This window comes from Cyprinus carpio, chromosome B16 (assembly GCF_018340385.1).
Source record: "Cyprinus carpio isolate SPL01 chromosome B16, ASM1834038v1, whole genome shotgun sequence".
In the NCBI taxonomy this organism is placed as follows: Eukaryota; Metazoa; Chordata; class Actinopteri; order Cypriniformes; family Cyprinidae; genus Cyprinus; species Cyprinus carpio.
Window position 1 is genome coordinate 5,845,691 of NC_056612.1, and position 15,877 is coordinate 5,861,567.

Here is a 15,877-nt window from a genome sequence, read left to right on the forward strand (position 1 = left end):
CCTCCATAAATAGTACACTAGTGTTCTCGTTAGGGCTGCACTATTAATCGCATGCAATTGTCATACGCGTCTCATCAGTAAAGCTGGTTCTGTGATTAGCGCTTAATGTCCAGAGCCGTAGTTCGCTGACGCAATATCACGTTAATAACGGCATGCGATTCATCTGCGATTATGAACGCGATATTGCGCCGCTTGTCAGCAAACTACGGCTCGGTCTATTAAGTGCAGCTACATTTGAAAGCATCTCCTTCTGACAGAGACAGATCTAGATTCAGTGGTAGCAGAGATCAATATATCAAAGAAAATACAGAAGTGATCAGATAATAACAATGGATGAAATGTTAGGAGCCCTACTGATGATTAAATCTAGGGTGTGTCCACCCTTGTGTGTGGGTCCATGCACATGATGAATCAGGTCAAAAGTGTTTAGAACCGTTATCATTTCTTTTGTAGTTTTGTTTTCTGCATTATCTATGTGAATATTAAAATCCCTGCAATAGCAAAACAGTCAAACTCTGAGGAAATCATTGATAACATTTCTGTGACCTCTTCAACAAAGGCTGGAGAGTATTTTGGAGGCCTGTAAATAATGATAAACAGAATGCATGGAGCACCTTTCAGCACAATTCCTAGATATTCAAAAGACAAGTACTGACCAAATGACACTTGCTTGCATTGATAGACATCTTTAAATAGAGCAGCTACACCTCCACCTCTCCTAACAGTCCTGCAGACACTCATGAAAGTAAAGTTAGGAGGGGCTGCTTCATTGAGGACTGTTGTACTGCAGCTGTCTTCTAGCCATGTTTCATTTAGAAACATAAAATCCAGATTGTTTGTGGTTATAAAGTCATTGATTAGAAAATGATAAATTTTTTAGTGAGCGAATGTTTAAAGATGCTAACTTGATGGCAGTGCTTTATGTCATTACATCATTTTAGTTTGATGCATAATAGGCTGCAGATTAGATGAGTTTTGCCCTTCGGCTTGAGATGGACTTAAACTTTCTGTCACATGATAAAACTGAAATAGAGAAAGCTACAGGCACACTGGGTTCCCGCTTGTTCTTTAAACATTTGTGAATGTTGCTGCTATTATAGCGGGGACCCGACACATATCACTGAGAGCTGCTATCAGTTGTTTTTGGTTCACCTACAGCAGATGGAGGGTTTGGGCCCTGACGTTGTGGCAGCGGTCGGAGAGCTCTCAGAGGAGCAGGTCCCACAGGCTTTGGTGTTTGGGGGGCCCGCTGTTTTCTTGTTGATATCTGCGGGCTTGCAACGAATGAGTGTGAGAGTTTAGTCCCAGCATACACCAATTCCTCCATTTTCTGTGAAAAGCACAGAAGTGGAGATGCTGGAGAGAGGGATAATGTGTCTGGTGAGATGGGCTGTGTCTCTGGTGTTTCCGGTGACTGTGATATGTTGTCTTGGCTTCCCCGGCTGTCTTCCAGAAAGTCATCCTTGAGTGCTGAGTCTTGTAGCTGTTTTGATACATCACAGTCTGTCTGTGAGGAGCTCTGAGGGCAGGGCTCGGCCAGGATGGTGTCCATCAGCAGTGCTTATTGTGGCTGCATGGTGTTATCAGTTGGGAGTGGTCCACTGATGAACTTTGAGTCTTCAAAGTGTTTGAAAAAGGTTCACTAAAGTCCTTCTTAAGGAGTTCTGACTGCTCTTTCAGAGTATCATTCTTCCCCACATGGATGATAATTGGATTTGTAGTCTTGTGCTTCATCAGAATATTCTGAAGTTCCTTGTTCACATCAGAGACCATTGCTTGAGGAAGGCAGCATGTTGTTGTAGTCCTGCTACTGATGTTTCTGATAATAGAGTCACCCACTATCAGAGTCCTGGGCTTGACTGCGCTCTGAGCTGAATGTCGTTGTCTGCTCGACCTTGAGCACCTGTTAGTAGCGGTGTGTTAGCTGCTGGCTGATCCAATAGATGTTTATCACATTTGGGGATTCCTCACCCGCATTCATTAATGCTTCAAATCTGTTCTCAAGATGTATAGGGGGTGGTAGAATACTGGTATTCACAAGCCTTGTCATAGTCGAATCTGGGGTAGAGGATGCTACAGCAGCAATACGAGAAACTCGTGACAATCTGATGTCTCCCTGTTTGTGCCATCGATTAGTGTGGCGATCAGTTTTGGCTTGTTCCTCTACACTTGGTATAAACTGTTGAGATTTAGAAGATTCATGGGACTCACCGGCTGTATGCTGAGAGGGTCCATGACGATGGTCTGCTGAATGTTCTGCCTGTTTTGGAAGTCCGGCAAGTAACTTTGTTTCAAGAATCACAATCCTTTGTAGAAGTTTGCAGCAGTTCATGCAACAAGTGGATCCAACAGGAGGCATTTTTTCTCTCTCTTCTCTTTGAATGTAGGCAGTTGTTATCCCATCTCCGGAATGTAAGCTGCTGGCAGTGGGAGGCAAAGTCTTCATTTGTAGTATTATCCAGTCCCAAAGTTTTTAGTTTTAGTGTTTGTGCCAAAAATCTTTTGTTTGAGCACTGTGCTGATCTTCTGAAGTAAAAAATCTTAGAAAAATCAGAGAAAAGTACAGAAATAAGAAGCAAAAGCGGAGAACAGTAAGCTAGAACGTCCGAACGGTAGCGAAGCCGGAACCTTAACAAACTCAACTTTAACATGCATCTGTCCGATTGTGATGCCTTGCTTACTGACATGCTTGCGCACAAATCACGGCCACGCACTAGCTCATAAGGATCTACAATCATAATAATAATAATAATAAGTTAATAAGAATGCTTAAATTAGTTCTAGGCTTGTAGACAGTTATATATGAAGAGTTCAGATGGAAAAGCCTCTAAGTGCGATCCAACATTTTCTTCTAAAATAATTATTTTCTCATCCTCCTATGTTTATGTTCAGTTATTTCACTTTAATAGGAAAGAAAAGAAACTGTTCATTGCTATTAAAGTGAAATTACTGAACCTATACATGGGAGCCTGATAAAATTTGTATTTTTTAGAAGAAAATTTCAAACGGCACTAGGTTTTTGGCAGCTGAACTTTTCATAAAATCAATTTGCACTATTGCACTCTCACTCTTATTCGTATGTTTAATAGTCGAAAACGCAAACATCTATTGTCACATTTATTAATGTTTTACATGAATCATTAACCTATCGCATATTTTCAATTCAAAAGGGCGGAATTTCATAAAAGGTTGAGTAGTTTGCATCACTAGATAGTCTATGTCGGTGGCTGAACATTTCTATCATAAAACAGTTCTGTAATACTGTAGGCTACTGCTTACATTTTTCCACAAACTCTAGTCATGATGCGCTTTCTACCGTCTCGTCTTGAACAGGAGCGCTTCACAAAAATTAACCAAAGCTCAGTGAATACATGGCTCACAGACGTGACAAATATATCTATTGAAAGCTTTAAATGACTACTAAACGAAATACAACAAATCAGAAACAAAAAAACTCATTCATTATAATCATAATCCGTAAAGATTAACTTTTTTCTAAAGGCGCGTAAAATGAAGAGGTTGCGAGTCAGGATTGGCAACATCATCCTTGCGACACCAACTCAGAAAACACTATTTATTAGTAAATAATTCAATATCTCATTCCTGTTTCCCCCATGACTCATTTATGGTAATAATTTTTTGACGATGCTTTGTGTCAAGCTTAAGCCTATTGCATGCATTTGAAAGCAGAACACTGCGCTGCTGCGGGACACTTAACACTGTTGAGCCACTATTGACAGTCACGGTAGCACGGTCTTGTGTTGTTTTCCCCCAGTGCGGCAATTTTTTCATCATTTGACAGTCGTGGCAGCACGGTCTCTAATTGATGGATGTTTAAACAGGTCTGAGGCCGGCCCGCATCTGAACTATGATGTGAAAATTGGCCCGAAGCCCGGCCCAAGGTGTAAAAAATTCAGGGTGAAATGCAGGGCTCTAGACCAGACTAAAAGTTAAACTTTATAACTTTTTGTCGTCCTAACAACAAACAGTTTTACTCATTCTTATACTCAGAGTCTTATACTGTCTATCCGCTATGACTATTTTAGTCTTACAAAGGACAAGATGGGTGGAAAAACAGTAATAAAAATTAGATATAAACAACATAAAATGCAGGCCAGGAGCGAGGCCCTCTAGAGGTGCGAGGCCCTGTGCAGTTACACACTTGGCACAGCCCTTGCGACAGTACTGTGCACCAGACAGGGTGGGTGGAGGTGGCAGGAAAAAAAAGCTGTTAATAAAATGTATCTTAATGTTTTCAAAACTATTCAGTTCCAATAAGGTTGATGTTAAAATGTAATTATTTTGAAAATGTTCTGTTGCATGTTAAATGTAAATGATAGAACAATTGAATAAATAAATCATATTTGTTATAACCCAGTTCATCTCTTAGTCATTTTTCTGATAAAACCACAAAACATTTGTGGATTCCATTTTCAGATTAAGTTTAACTATTCTTTTTGCTAATGTCTTAAAGGGTTAGTTCACCCCAAAAATTAAAATTGTCATTAATGACTCACCCTCATGTCATTCCAAACCCGTAAGACCTCCGTACATCTTCGGAACAGAGTTTAAGATATTTTAGATTTAGTCCGAGAGCTTTCTGTTCCTCCATTGAAAGTGTATGTACGTACGGTATACTGTCCGTGGTTAGAAAGGTAATAAAAACATCATCAAAGTTTCTGACATATGATGCTGCGGATGTGTTTTCTGGTGCGCCCAATAACACATCAGCAGCATCACTGCAGTGTTGTGAACGCGCTCAGAACAGACCCGGAAGAGAAGACAATGAATAAAGTTGTAATTTTTGTTATTTTTTGGACCAAAATGTATTTTCGATGCTTCAACAAATTCTGACTGACCCTCTGATGTCACATGGACTACTTTGATGATGATTTTTTATTACCTTTCTGGACATGGACAGTATACCGTACATACATTTTCAATGGAGGGACAGAAAGCTCTCTGACTAAATCTAAAATATCTTAAACTGTGTTCCGAAGATGAATGAAGGTCTTACGGGTTTGGAACAACATGAGGGTGAGTCATTAATGACATAATTTTCAGTTTTGGGTGAACTAACCCTTTAAAATTTAATCATTTAGTGTTGTCTCACATTGAATCTTGAACTCTGTCTGATCTGATGTTACACTTTCTCTGTATGTTTTTATTTTTCTTTTCTCTCTCTGTATGTTGATTTTTATTTTACAACAAAATTCCTGTCTCTGTTAAAGGTTTGATGTCATGTCAACACAATCCATACTAGCCATATCTTATTTTAAAGTTTGAGTTTGACAGTTTTGACAATTTTGACAGTTGTTGGTTTGTGACAGATAATGATTTTGATTTAATTTTCCAACAAAATGCAATGTCTGTCAGATGAAGGAGATTGATGTTAGTCTGACGTTGGGTTCTAACATCGACCCGATTTTCATTTTCATCCTAAATACCAGATCTGACCAACGTCGGAGATTGACGTCAGTCTGACGTTGGGTTCTGACGTCAACCCAGATTTTCATTTTCAACCAAAATGCAACGTCTTACCAACGTCGGAGATTGACGTCAGTCTGACGTTGGGTTCTGACGTCAACCAGATTTTCATTTTCAACCAAAATGCAACGTCTTACCAACGTCGGAGATTGACGTCAGTCTGACGTTGGGTTCTGACGTCAACCAGATTTTCATTTTCAACAAAAATGCAACGTCTTACCAACGTCGGAGATTGACGTCAGTCTGACGTTGGGTTCTGACGTCAACCAGATTTTCATTTTCATCCAAAATGCAACGTCTTACCAACGTCGGAGATTGACGTCAGTCTGACGTTGGGTTCTGACGTCAACCAGATTTTCATTTTCATCCAAAATGCAACGTCTTACCAACGTCGGAGATTGACGTCAGTCTGACGTTGGGTTCTGACGTCAACCAGATTTTCATTTTCATCCAAAATGCAACGTCTTACCAACGTCGGAGATTGACGTCAGTCTGACGTTGGGTTCTGACGTCAACCAGATTTTCATTTTTCAACCAAAATGCAACGTCTTACCAACGTCGGAGATTGACGTCAGTCTGACGTTGGGTTCTGTCGTCAACCCGATTTTAATTTTCAACCAAATTACAACGTCTGTCCAACGTTGGGATCCAATGTCAGTATGACGTTATATTGACGTCCAGTGCCTGCTGGGTCATCACAGAGAGGGAGAGGGTTACTAATGTGTAACTCATTTCCAATCGAACTGAAAATGATCAGTCAAATCTCACAGTAATTCATCAGAGGAATCAAATGCACCAAACAATGCATCGGCAAAATGCCATGCAGCCCACACCTCGTGGCCAAAAACAACAGAGCAACCCGAACCAAACAGGCCAATCAACTTACTACTACTTCAGAGCTAGTGGATTATCTGTTGCTATAGCAAACCATAGCCACGGGGTCTCCGTCATTTATGATTTTCATCAAGAGAACACAAAACAGCATCATCAGTAATGAAAACTGGATCATAGTATTTATTATTATGCTTGTTTGTCGCATTTAAACGTGACGTGTATAATTTCTGACAGTGTTACTTTAGAAAAAAAAGTGATTTATTAAGTTTTTATATCATATTTCATAGTTGCTTTATTTTCACTTGTTTTCTAAAGTTAGTTATGTCAAGTTGTTACTTGTTTCTTTGTCATTTGTTTCTCTTTCATTTTTATATGACCCTCTATAGCACTCTCAATTCTAATTCTATTCTTTAAAAAAAATTAAACTTGCAATCTATTCATTTACAACTGCTTGTTTTCTTAAAAACAAACAAACAAAACAAAAAAAAAACAACACTAGCTTTTCTAATCTTTTTGTATTCTATCTGTTTTCTTTTTACATATTATTCAATTAACAAAAGCTTGCTCTATTCTTTTTCTATTCTATCTGTTTTCTTTATTTATTATATGATTTATAATAAGTGTTCTGTGTTAAGCTAACCGAGACTTGTTAAAACACTTGCATATCATTTCTCTTTTGTTGATTTTGATTGCATTTGTAAGTCACTTTGGATAAAAGCATCTGCTAAATGACTAAATGTAAAAGTAATCATTTGTGAAATTTACTAAGTGAAAACTGTTTTCACAATTTTTTAAGTCCTCTGGGTCAATTTCTCATCTGTTTTTTTTTTTTTTTTTTTTTTTGCATGCACTGCCTCTGTCGCCTCCTATTATCTATTATAAGCATCCTTATTCAGACAAATCCCTGCAGAACTGACTCTTTTTCTCATCTTCTCCTCCTTTTGCATGATAAATCTCTCTTTTCCCTAATGTTTGGTCCTCTCTTACCTGTCTGGGTCTCAGTAGGGTCTGTTGGCATCTTTTGGTCTTTTCAGCTGCACTTTGAGTCTCTTCATGCCGATCTGAAATCCGTTCATGGCCTGGATGGCCGTCTGAGCGCTCGCTGGGTTATCAAAGCTCACAAAGCCTGAGAGACAAAGCGAACAGAAAAGTGCTGCTGTGCAGTTTCTGAGCTGTTCTGATTGGTCGATACTGGCAGGATTATTACTGTTAGCTAAAACTAAGACTAAAATAAAAATTGTTTACTTGAAATTAAATAAACATGAACTGAAATGTTTCATATATATACATGTATGTATGTATAAAAAAAAATCTAGATGATAATACAATAACATCAGTCTATTGCTATGTGAAAGCTGGGAATTGTGGGAGGTTTCTAGGTAGTTGCTCCCTACCTAGTTAGTATTTTCAGGAACACATACGCTGCTCGTTCTTACCGAAGCACTTGCTTTGATTGGTGGCTCGATCCACAAAGACTTTTGCAGAAATGACATTACCGAACGGCAGAAACATCTGGAGCATTTCTGAGTCAGTGAACTCCTGAGGCAAATGGTAAATGAAGATGTTACACCCCTCAGGACCTGCAGCACACACACACACACACACACACACACACACACACACACACATTAGACTCATACAGACATACTCATAATGAGAAACTCATATGCAATGATTTATGAACACATGTGTATAAATAAACCAATAATTAACAATGCACTTGTGAAAAAGTACACTTAATTGTACTGAATGTGCACTTGTAGTGTACTTAAAATTCTGTAAGTATATTTTGTTTTTTTTAAATGTATTAAATTGCAACTGCATTTTTACAAATGTGTAATATTTAAATACATACAAGTTTCAATAGAAATTACATTAATGTATATTTTAGCTTATCATAAAGTTATAGTTTTAGTTTGTCAGTACATTGAGCAGCACTTTAACCATTTTTCAAAGACAATACAAGTAATTATTAAATGAAAAAGTCCTACTTAAGTGTGTTCAAAATCTCTAAAGTTCAGCTAATCGAATTTAATATCAATCATATTATAGTACATTTAACATGCAATTAAATGTCAGGAAACATGCATTCATTTGACACTTTATTTTCCTAAGAACTCATTTGTGGAAGTACACAAACTGTCCTTTTTTTCGAACAGGAAATGACATCACCTTCTCTCTGTTGCTGCAGCTGTTGCTGGGAAACCAGGGCGGGCTGCTGTATATACGGCTGGCTGACCAGTCCATATGCGGCCGGATAGGCAGCTGTGAAACAGAGAGTTTGACACATGCTGATACAGACTGATGTGACACAGAGAGACACTGCAGCAGCTCAGTCACCTGTATAGTGCTGCACGCCTGCTGGAGCGGATCTAACGCTGCCGCCGCCGCTGGACTCTGGGCTGGAGGAACGATGAAGAGAAAGCATTGCAGTTTCTGAATAAACGTGAGTGGTTCTGTGCATGCTAAACTCGCTGCCATGATGTTAGAGGACTAGTTAGTGACTTAATACAACTCGACTAGTTCAAGTCGACTAAACATATTTGAGTTGACTGAACTTCAAATTTGAAGGCAGTGGGATTTTTTAAAGTGTAAATGAAGTACCCTACACACACATACACATACAAAGACATATGAATACTCAAAACTGTAGAATAGTTCTGTTGTTTCTATTTTTATTGTTATGTCATAATAAAAAAAAAATGTGTTCTTTCTTTTTTTATTTAGATTTCAAGTACTTTATTTCCTACAATAAAACATTTATTTTAATCACTATGGGTTTTGTGATGTTATTTGGCATACCAAAGCATGTTTCAAAGCATTAGGGATCCTCATTTCTCACCTTGATATGGATGAACACCGTTGGTGTAGATTTCTGAAGCTGGCAGTCCATTGGTGTTTGCCGGTATGGGGCTATAGCCGTTCACTCCGATTGGTGGAGGCAGAGCTGAGACGGGAGTGGCTGCAATAGTGGGCGGAGTGTTTGTGCCTGTAGCCAATCACAGAGCAGCGTGGAGTTTAAACAGACAAGTAAAAGAACAGTAAACACTGAGCTCTTCACATACAGATCACCTTGTGAAAAAGAAGGCTCTTGTATTGAATGTGCACTTGTAGTGTATAATATAAAATGAATGAAATAAAAGGTAATTTAAGTGCACTTAAAGGATGTTTTCATCAAAAAATTCGACTGAAGAAAAAAATACATAAACATCTTGGATGACATGGGAGTGAGTAAATTATCAGGAAATTTTAATTTGAAAGTGAACTAATCCTTTAAACAGAGACAAATCCATGACTTAAGTACACTTTTAAAACGTGCACTTTGTAATGATGTCAAATTAAAAGATTCACTTTAAAGGACATTTTAAATCAACATGTTTTAATAATCTTTTGTCATGTTTTAAAGTAGTACATTTATTTTGATGTGTTGGCTAACATACTTAATCACAAGAACTTGATCACGATTTTAACTGTAGTGTGTTATTTGATATTACATATTAAAGTGAATGTATTTTAAATGTACTAAATTCCAAATTCATTACAAATGTGTAATTGCAAACATATTTAAAATACAAGTTTCAATAGAAATGTCATTAAAGTATATTTTAGTTTATCATAAATGCTTGTTAGTATTCAGCAGTAACACTTTAACCATAATTATGAAATTACAATTACTTGTATTTAAGTCCTACTTAAGTGGGTCAAAACACTCTAAAGTTTAGATAACTGCATTTAACATAAATTTAAACTATAATACATATAATACATTTTTTACATGTTTAACTGCAGATAGCAAGCATTTAAGTCTAAGAAAACATTGGATTCAGTTTGCACTTAAGTACTTTTTTTCTGTAATAAATACTCTTTTAAGAAGTATGCTAAAGGGTACTTTTCCCAACTTTTTTAAAGTTTTCTGGCTTTTAGTTAATGTCTACCTTTATTTTTAACAAAATAAACCTTTAGGACACACAAAGACTTTCTTATCCACTCTTTGACATCCGTCTGTGTGGTCTGAATATTGTAAGGTAACCATATTATGATGTCATTCGGACCTGGTTCCTGGAGCACAGGTAGCTGTGCTGTGTGGTGACGGTGGTGATCACCTGACGAGGGGGTGATGGGTGCGGCTACGATGCTGTTAGCACTGAGTGCTGCCATCTGCTGCATCTGCAGCGCCGCTACGGTAGACACAGGTGACAGGTATGATGACTGTGCGGCCAGCGCCTGCTGCTGAAGCACCTGAGGCAGAGAGGAAAGAGTTAACACAACACTACTTCCACATACGCTTGAGCACAAGATAAATCCACAACGACTGTCATTAATAATGGAGAGAACAACGATATAACTGGAAACAGCAATATATGTAAGTTCAGAGATTCAAGCAGGGTCTGTAATAAAGACAGGTGGAATACTGGATAAAGAGCTGTAGGCTCTTTGTGTTTCTACAACTGCAGGCACTTTTATGGCCTAGGGCTTGATTTTTATTGCAGTCTGTTAAAACTTGCTCTCTTTAGTTTGTTTACTTACATGGAAATAAACAAATAATTTAAATATTTATTGTTTGAAACTGATTCATGATATGTGTCATATAACATGACACAACAGAAAAATATATTGTTTGTATATTATATATTTAATAAAAACAATACAGTGTTGTTGTTATTATTATTATTAGGGAAAATAATTTACATTATGAAGTCTCTTTTGCTCACCAAGGCTGCATTTTTAAAAAATAAAGTAAAACCGGTAATATTGTGAAATTGTTGTTTTCTATGTGAATGTATTATAAAATGTAATTTACTTCTGTGATCAAAGCTGAATTTTCAGCATCACTTCAGTCTTTAGTGTACAGTCTTCATTCTAATATGCTGCCTTGCTACTCCAGAAACATTTCTGATTATTATCAATGTTGAAAACAGCCCAAATATTTTTGTGGAAACTGTGATACATTTTATTTTTCAGGATTCACATATGAATAGACAGTTTAAAAGAACAGTATTTATTTGAAACAGAAATCTCTTGTAACATTATAAATGTCTTTACTGTCACTGAATAATTCTTATTGAATAAAAGTATAACTTTAAATAAATGTGTACTGCGTTAAGCTAACTGAGACTTTTTATAGCACTAGCATATCATTGCTCTTTTGTTGATTTTGATTGCTTCCATTGTCCTCATTTGTAAGTCATTTTGGATAAAAGCGTCTGCTAAATGAAATGTAAATGCAAAATCCCATTTAAAGCTACTTTTCTTTCTACAATGATAAAAAGGGAAAACTAAAATCTTATAAAGCTAATGGACATGTAATGTATCACTGCTCTGTGTGTGTGCACTGGTTTGGGTGGTTTACAGAAACACAAATTAGTAGAATGTCATGGTTATGACATAGGTATTACAATTTTAAGGTGGTTTATGGGGGACACTGCCTATGTCCCCATAATTCAAAAGGCTTAAAAAAAACATACTAAATTGAGTTTTTTTTTTTTTTTTGAAAATCTAAAATGCAGAAAGTTTTCTGTGAGGTATAGGGTTAGGTGTAGTGTTGGTGTAGGGTGATAGAAAATACAGTTTGTACAGTATTAAAACCATTACGCCTACGGAGAGTCCCCGTAAACCACCAATACCAACATATGTGTGTGTGTGTCTGTGTGTGTGTTGTACTCACTGCTTGTGTGTAGGCATTATATGCATTAAAGTTGAGTGTCACCGGACTGAAGATGCTGAGCTGCGAGGCCACCTGCTGCATGCGCCGCATCCCACGCTCCTTCTCTGTGTCTGCAAACTTCACCACCAGACTGGAGGAGGCACCCTGACCACACACAGACAGAGATTACAGCCAACAGGAGAGGAGGAGAGACTGAGAGGAGAGAGATGAGAGAGGAGGAGAGAGAGAGAAGAGATGAAGAGAGACCATGAGGATAGAGGAGGAGAGACTGAGAGGAGAGAGGAGAGAGGAGGAGAGAGAGAGAAGAGATGAAGAGAGACCATGAGGATAGAGGAGGAGAGACTGAGAGGAGAGAGGAGGAGAGATCGAGAGGAGAGAGGAGGAGAGACCGAAAGGAGAGAGGAGAAGAGACTGAAAGGAGCGAGGAGGACAGAAGAGACCAAGAGGAGGGATGAGGACAGGAGAGACCAAGCGGAGAGAGGAGGAGAGACCGAGAGGAGGGAGGAGAAAGGAGAGTGGAGGAGGGACCAAGAGGAGAGAGGAGGAGAGACCGAAAGGAGGGAGGAGGAAAGATCGAGAGGAGAGAAGAGGAGAGAGGAGGAGAGACCGAAAGGAGGGAGGAGGACAGGAGAGACAGAGAGGAGGAGACATCGAGAGGAAAGAGGAGGGAGGAGGAGAGACCGAGAGTAGAGAGGAGGAGAGACTGAGAGGAGGGAGGAGGAGAGCATCGAGAGGAAAGAGGAGGGAGGAGGAGAGACCGAGTGGAGGGAGGAGGACAGAAGAGACCAAGAGGGGAGAGGAGGAGAGACCGAGAGGAAAGTAACAGCACTATAGATTATTTCATCACAGACATTGATCAAGTTCAGTCCTCAAACACCTCTGTCAGACCACTGTAAAATTACAGTCTATCTGAAACCAATTCAAAACAATTAAATATGCAGACAGCCCTCTCATTTACTAAGGCTACATCAATCCTACAAATGGACAAAAAACACCAAAGAAAACGATCAAAGTGTAATAGAAAGTCAAACTATTAAATTACTATTGAACAAATTTAGAATTAACACATATCCACAAAATAAAGTAGGCATAAATCTGGCACTATAAGGACATTAAAGATATATTCCACCAATCAGCATCCATGTGCAATTTGAAAAAAAAAAAAATCATCAAAAAGAAAACCAAAAAAACACCAATGAAAGTGGTTTGACGATGAGTGTAAAAGAATTAGAACGAAGTATAGTTCATTTTAAATGGTTAATTTAGCATTTGTATGTTACTGGCACTTTTTTGGTTTTTAATAATTGAATGTAATATAAAAGTGACCATTGGGTTTTCTTTTACTAGTAAATACAAATACAAGTGCTTTTATTTTTAAAAAGTTAACTCGTTCCAAATTTAGTAGGCACTCATTATATTCTAGTAGCTTTTCTCTAAAGTATGCAATCAATGTTAAATAGTAATGTAGCAAAAGAAAAGAGATGAGATTTCTGTTTCAGTGTTACTTATACTTATGGCTTCAGACATTTGTTCTATTCGAACGTAAGTGCCCTGCGAAGTGGACATCACAGGATATTCCGCCATGATTCCAGTTCGAAGCGAACGCATATGTTCCATTCAAAGTGCACTGAAGTGTGCGAGACGTGAATTTAAATTGTGTTTATTTACAGAGGTATATGATGTCACACTTGTCCGTGTGTGAAGAAGTTGCGCAGTGCAAATCCGTGAATGAATGTTCCGAAGTGAAGTAAACTTGAACAGATTTTCCCTGCTCAGGGAGTAGGGAGCAATGAACACTGTGTAGGGACCATGTCAATGGGAACACAGTTCATGCACGGAGCTCACCTCTAACGAGCTGATTATCTGAATCAGGTGTGTTAACAAAGAGAGACATGCAAAATATGCAGAGCTGGGGGGTGCGAGGACTGGAATTGAGAACCGCTGGTGTAGAGGACACACTTTGAAAATATGTACAAAACAACTGAAACAAATCCTGCTCGAAATGAAATAAAAACCAAATTAGAAATCCTGAAAGAGAAAATTAAAGACAATCAGAACCCGCTGGATTTCCCAATCACAGTAAATGAGCTACCAGAGAGACTACATGCACTAAAACCTAACAAGGCATGTGGCGTCGACGGAATATTAAACGAAATGATCAAATACACAAATGACAAATTCAAAACTGCAATAACCAAATTATTCAACATTGTTTTGAGTGTAGGATATTTTCCAGACACCTGGAATCAAGGCCTCTTTAAACTTTAAACTAAATCTTTAAACAAGGAGACAAGTTTGAGCCAAGTAATGACAGAGGCATCTGTTTTAATAGCAACCTGTGGAAAATATTCTGTTCGATTATTAACAAAAGAATACAAAACTTTCTCAAAACCCACAAAAATCTTGGAAAAAAGTCAAATTGGATTTCTGCCCAAACACAGAATATCTGACCACATCTATACCCTTCACATAATCATTGATAAACGTACATCAAAACAAAACCAAAATCTTTGCTTGCTTTATCGACTTTGAAAAAGCTTTTGATTCAATCTGGCATGAAGGACTCTTTCTAAAACTACTGGAAAATGGGTTTGGAGGGAAAATTTTTTATTTAATCAGCACCATGTATAAAAACAATGCATGTGCTGTAAAAATAGGGAACGAACGAACTGAATTTTTCTCTCAACAATGAGGAGTTAGACAAGGCTGCTCATTGAGCCCCACTCTGTTTAACATTTATATAAATGAATTAGCCAAAGAAATAAACAATTCGTCTGCCCCCGGCCCAACCCTAACTGAATCAGAAATCAAATGTCTCCTCTTCGCAGATGATTTAGTGAATCAGAAATCAAATGTCTCCTCTTTACAACAGCTCCTCGACATCAAGAGAGACATTCAGTCAAACATGGGCTCTAGCAAAAACAAAAATAATGATTTATCAAAAGAGACCCAGGTGTAAGGAAAACAAATACACTTTAAGAGCAGGAAACCAGGTCCTCCAACACACCCAGGAATACACCTATCTGGGGTAAAAATCAGTTCAACAGGGAACTTCAATCTGGCTGTGAATGAACTGAAAGCAAATGCACTGAGAGTCTTCTACATGATCAAAAATACAAATTCCAAAACGAAATTCCAATTCAAACCTGGCTAAAAATCCTAAAACCAATAATCAAACCAATTTCTCTTTACGGCAGTGAGATATGGGGACCTCTAAAAACCCAAGATTTCTCTAAATGGGATAAAGAAGACATTGAAATTATGCACACCCAAATATGTAAACCATCTTAAAAGTTAACAGAGCAACCTCAAACAACTCGTGCAGAGCTGAATTAGGACAATACCCATTATTAATTAGTATTCAGAAGAGAGCTGTGAAATTCCAGCAGCACCTGAAATGCAGTGATGCGAGCTCGTATCAGACTGAAGCCCCGCAGCAATCCGAGCTCGTATCAGGCTGAAGCCCCTATTTGGTATGAGCTTGTATGTGATCCGAACTCTTACCAGATTCGAGCTCGTATCAGGCTGAAGCCCCGCTGCAATCCGAGCTCGTATCAGACTGAAGCCCTGCAGTGGCAGGACCAGAACCTGCAGAAGAGCGCCCTTCTACAGCTGGTGCTCAAACTACACCCAAACCAGCACAGCACAATCCGGCCCAACCAAATCACAGTTACAAAAACACAATTACATTGCCTACTGGAAAGATGCCACTAAAATACAAAAGAAGATGGAACTGTATTTAGACCTGAAAGAGACTACAAACCAGCAGAATACTTGAGCTGTGTAAAAGATCCCAAATTAAGAAAGACACTAACAAAATACAGAGTAAGTGATCAGTGTCTGGCTCTAGAGAGAGGATGACACAGACAGAGAACAGAGACTGTGTTAACT

General features: G+C 38.2%; 1 protein-coding gene across 4 annotated transcripts in view; it reads right to left on the minus strand.

Annotated features, from left to right (window-relative positions):
- LOC109095453 (CUGBP Elav-like family member 3) overlaps nt 1–15,877 on the minus strand; it is a 48,259-nt gene that overhangs the window by 10,011 nt on the left and 22,371 nt on the right. For 2 of the 4 annotated variants that reach the window (XM_042740459.1, XM_042740460.1), the window contains exons 7-12: nt 11,987–12,130; nt 10,374–10,560; nt 9,164–9,310; nt 8,494–8,723; nt 7,758–7,901; nt 7,346–7,447 (exon numbers count right to left, since the gene is read on the minus strand). In XM_042740459.1, coding sequence (XP_042596393.1) covers nt 7,439–7,447; nt 7,758–7,901; nt 8,494–8,723; nt 9,164–9,310; nt 10,374–10,560; nt 11,987–12,130 — 861 coding nt within the window. In that variant the 3' untranslated portion in view covers nt 7,346–7,438. Of the gene's footprint in view, nt 1–7,308; nt 7,448–7,757; nt 7,902–8,493; nt 8,724–9,163; nt 9,311–10,373; nt 10,561–11,986; nt 12,131–15,877 lie in introns of those variants that run through there. The other 2 variants (XM_042740462.1, XM_042740461.1) reach the window with 2 other exon arrangements.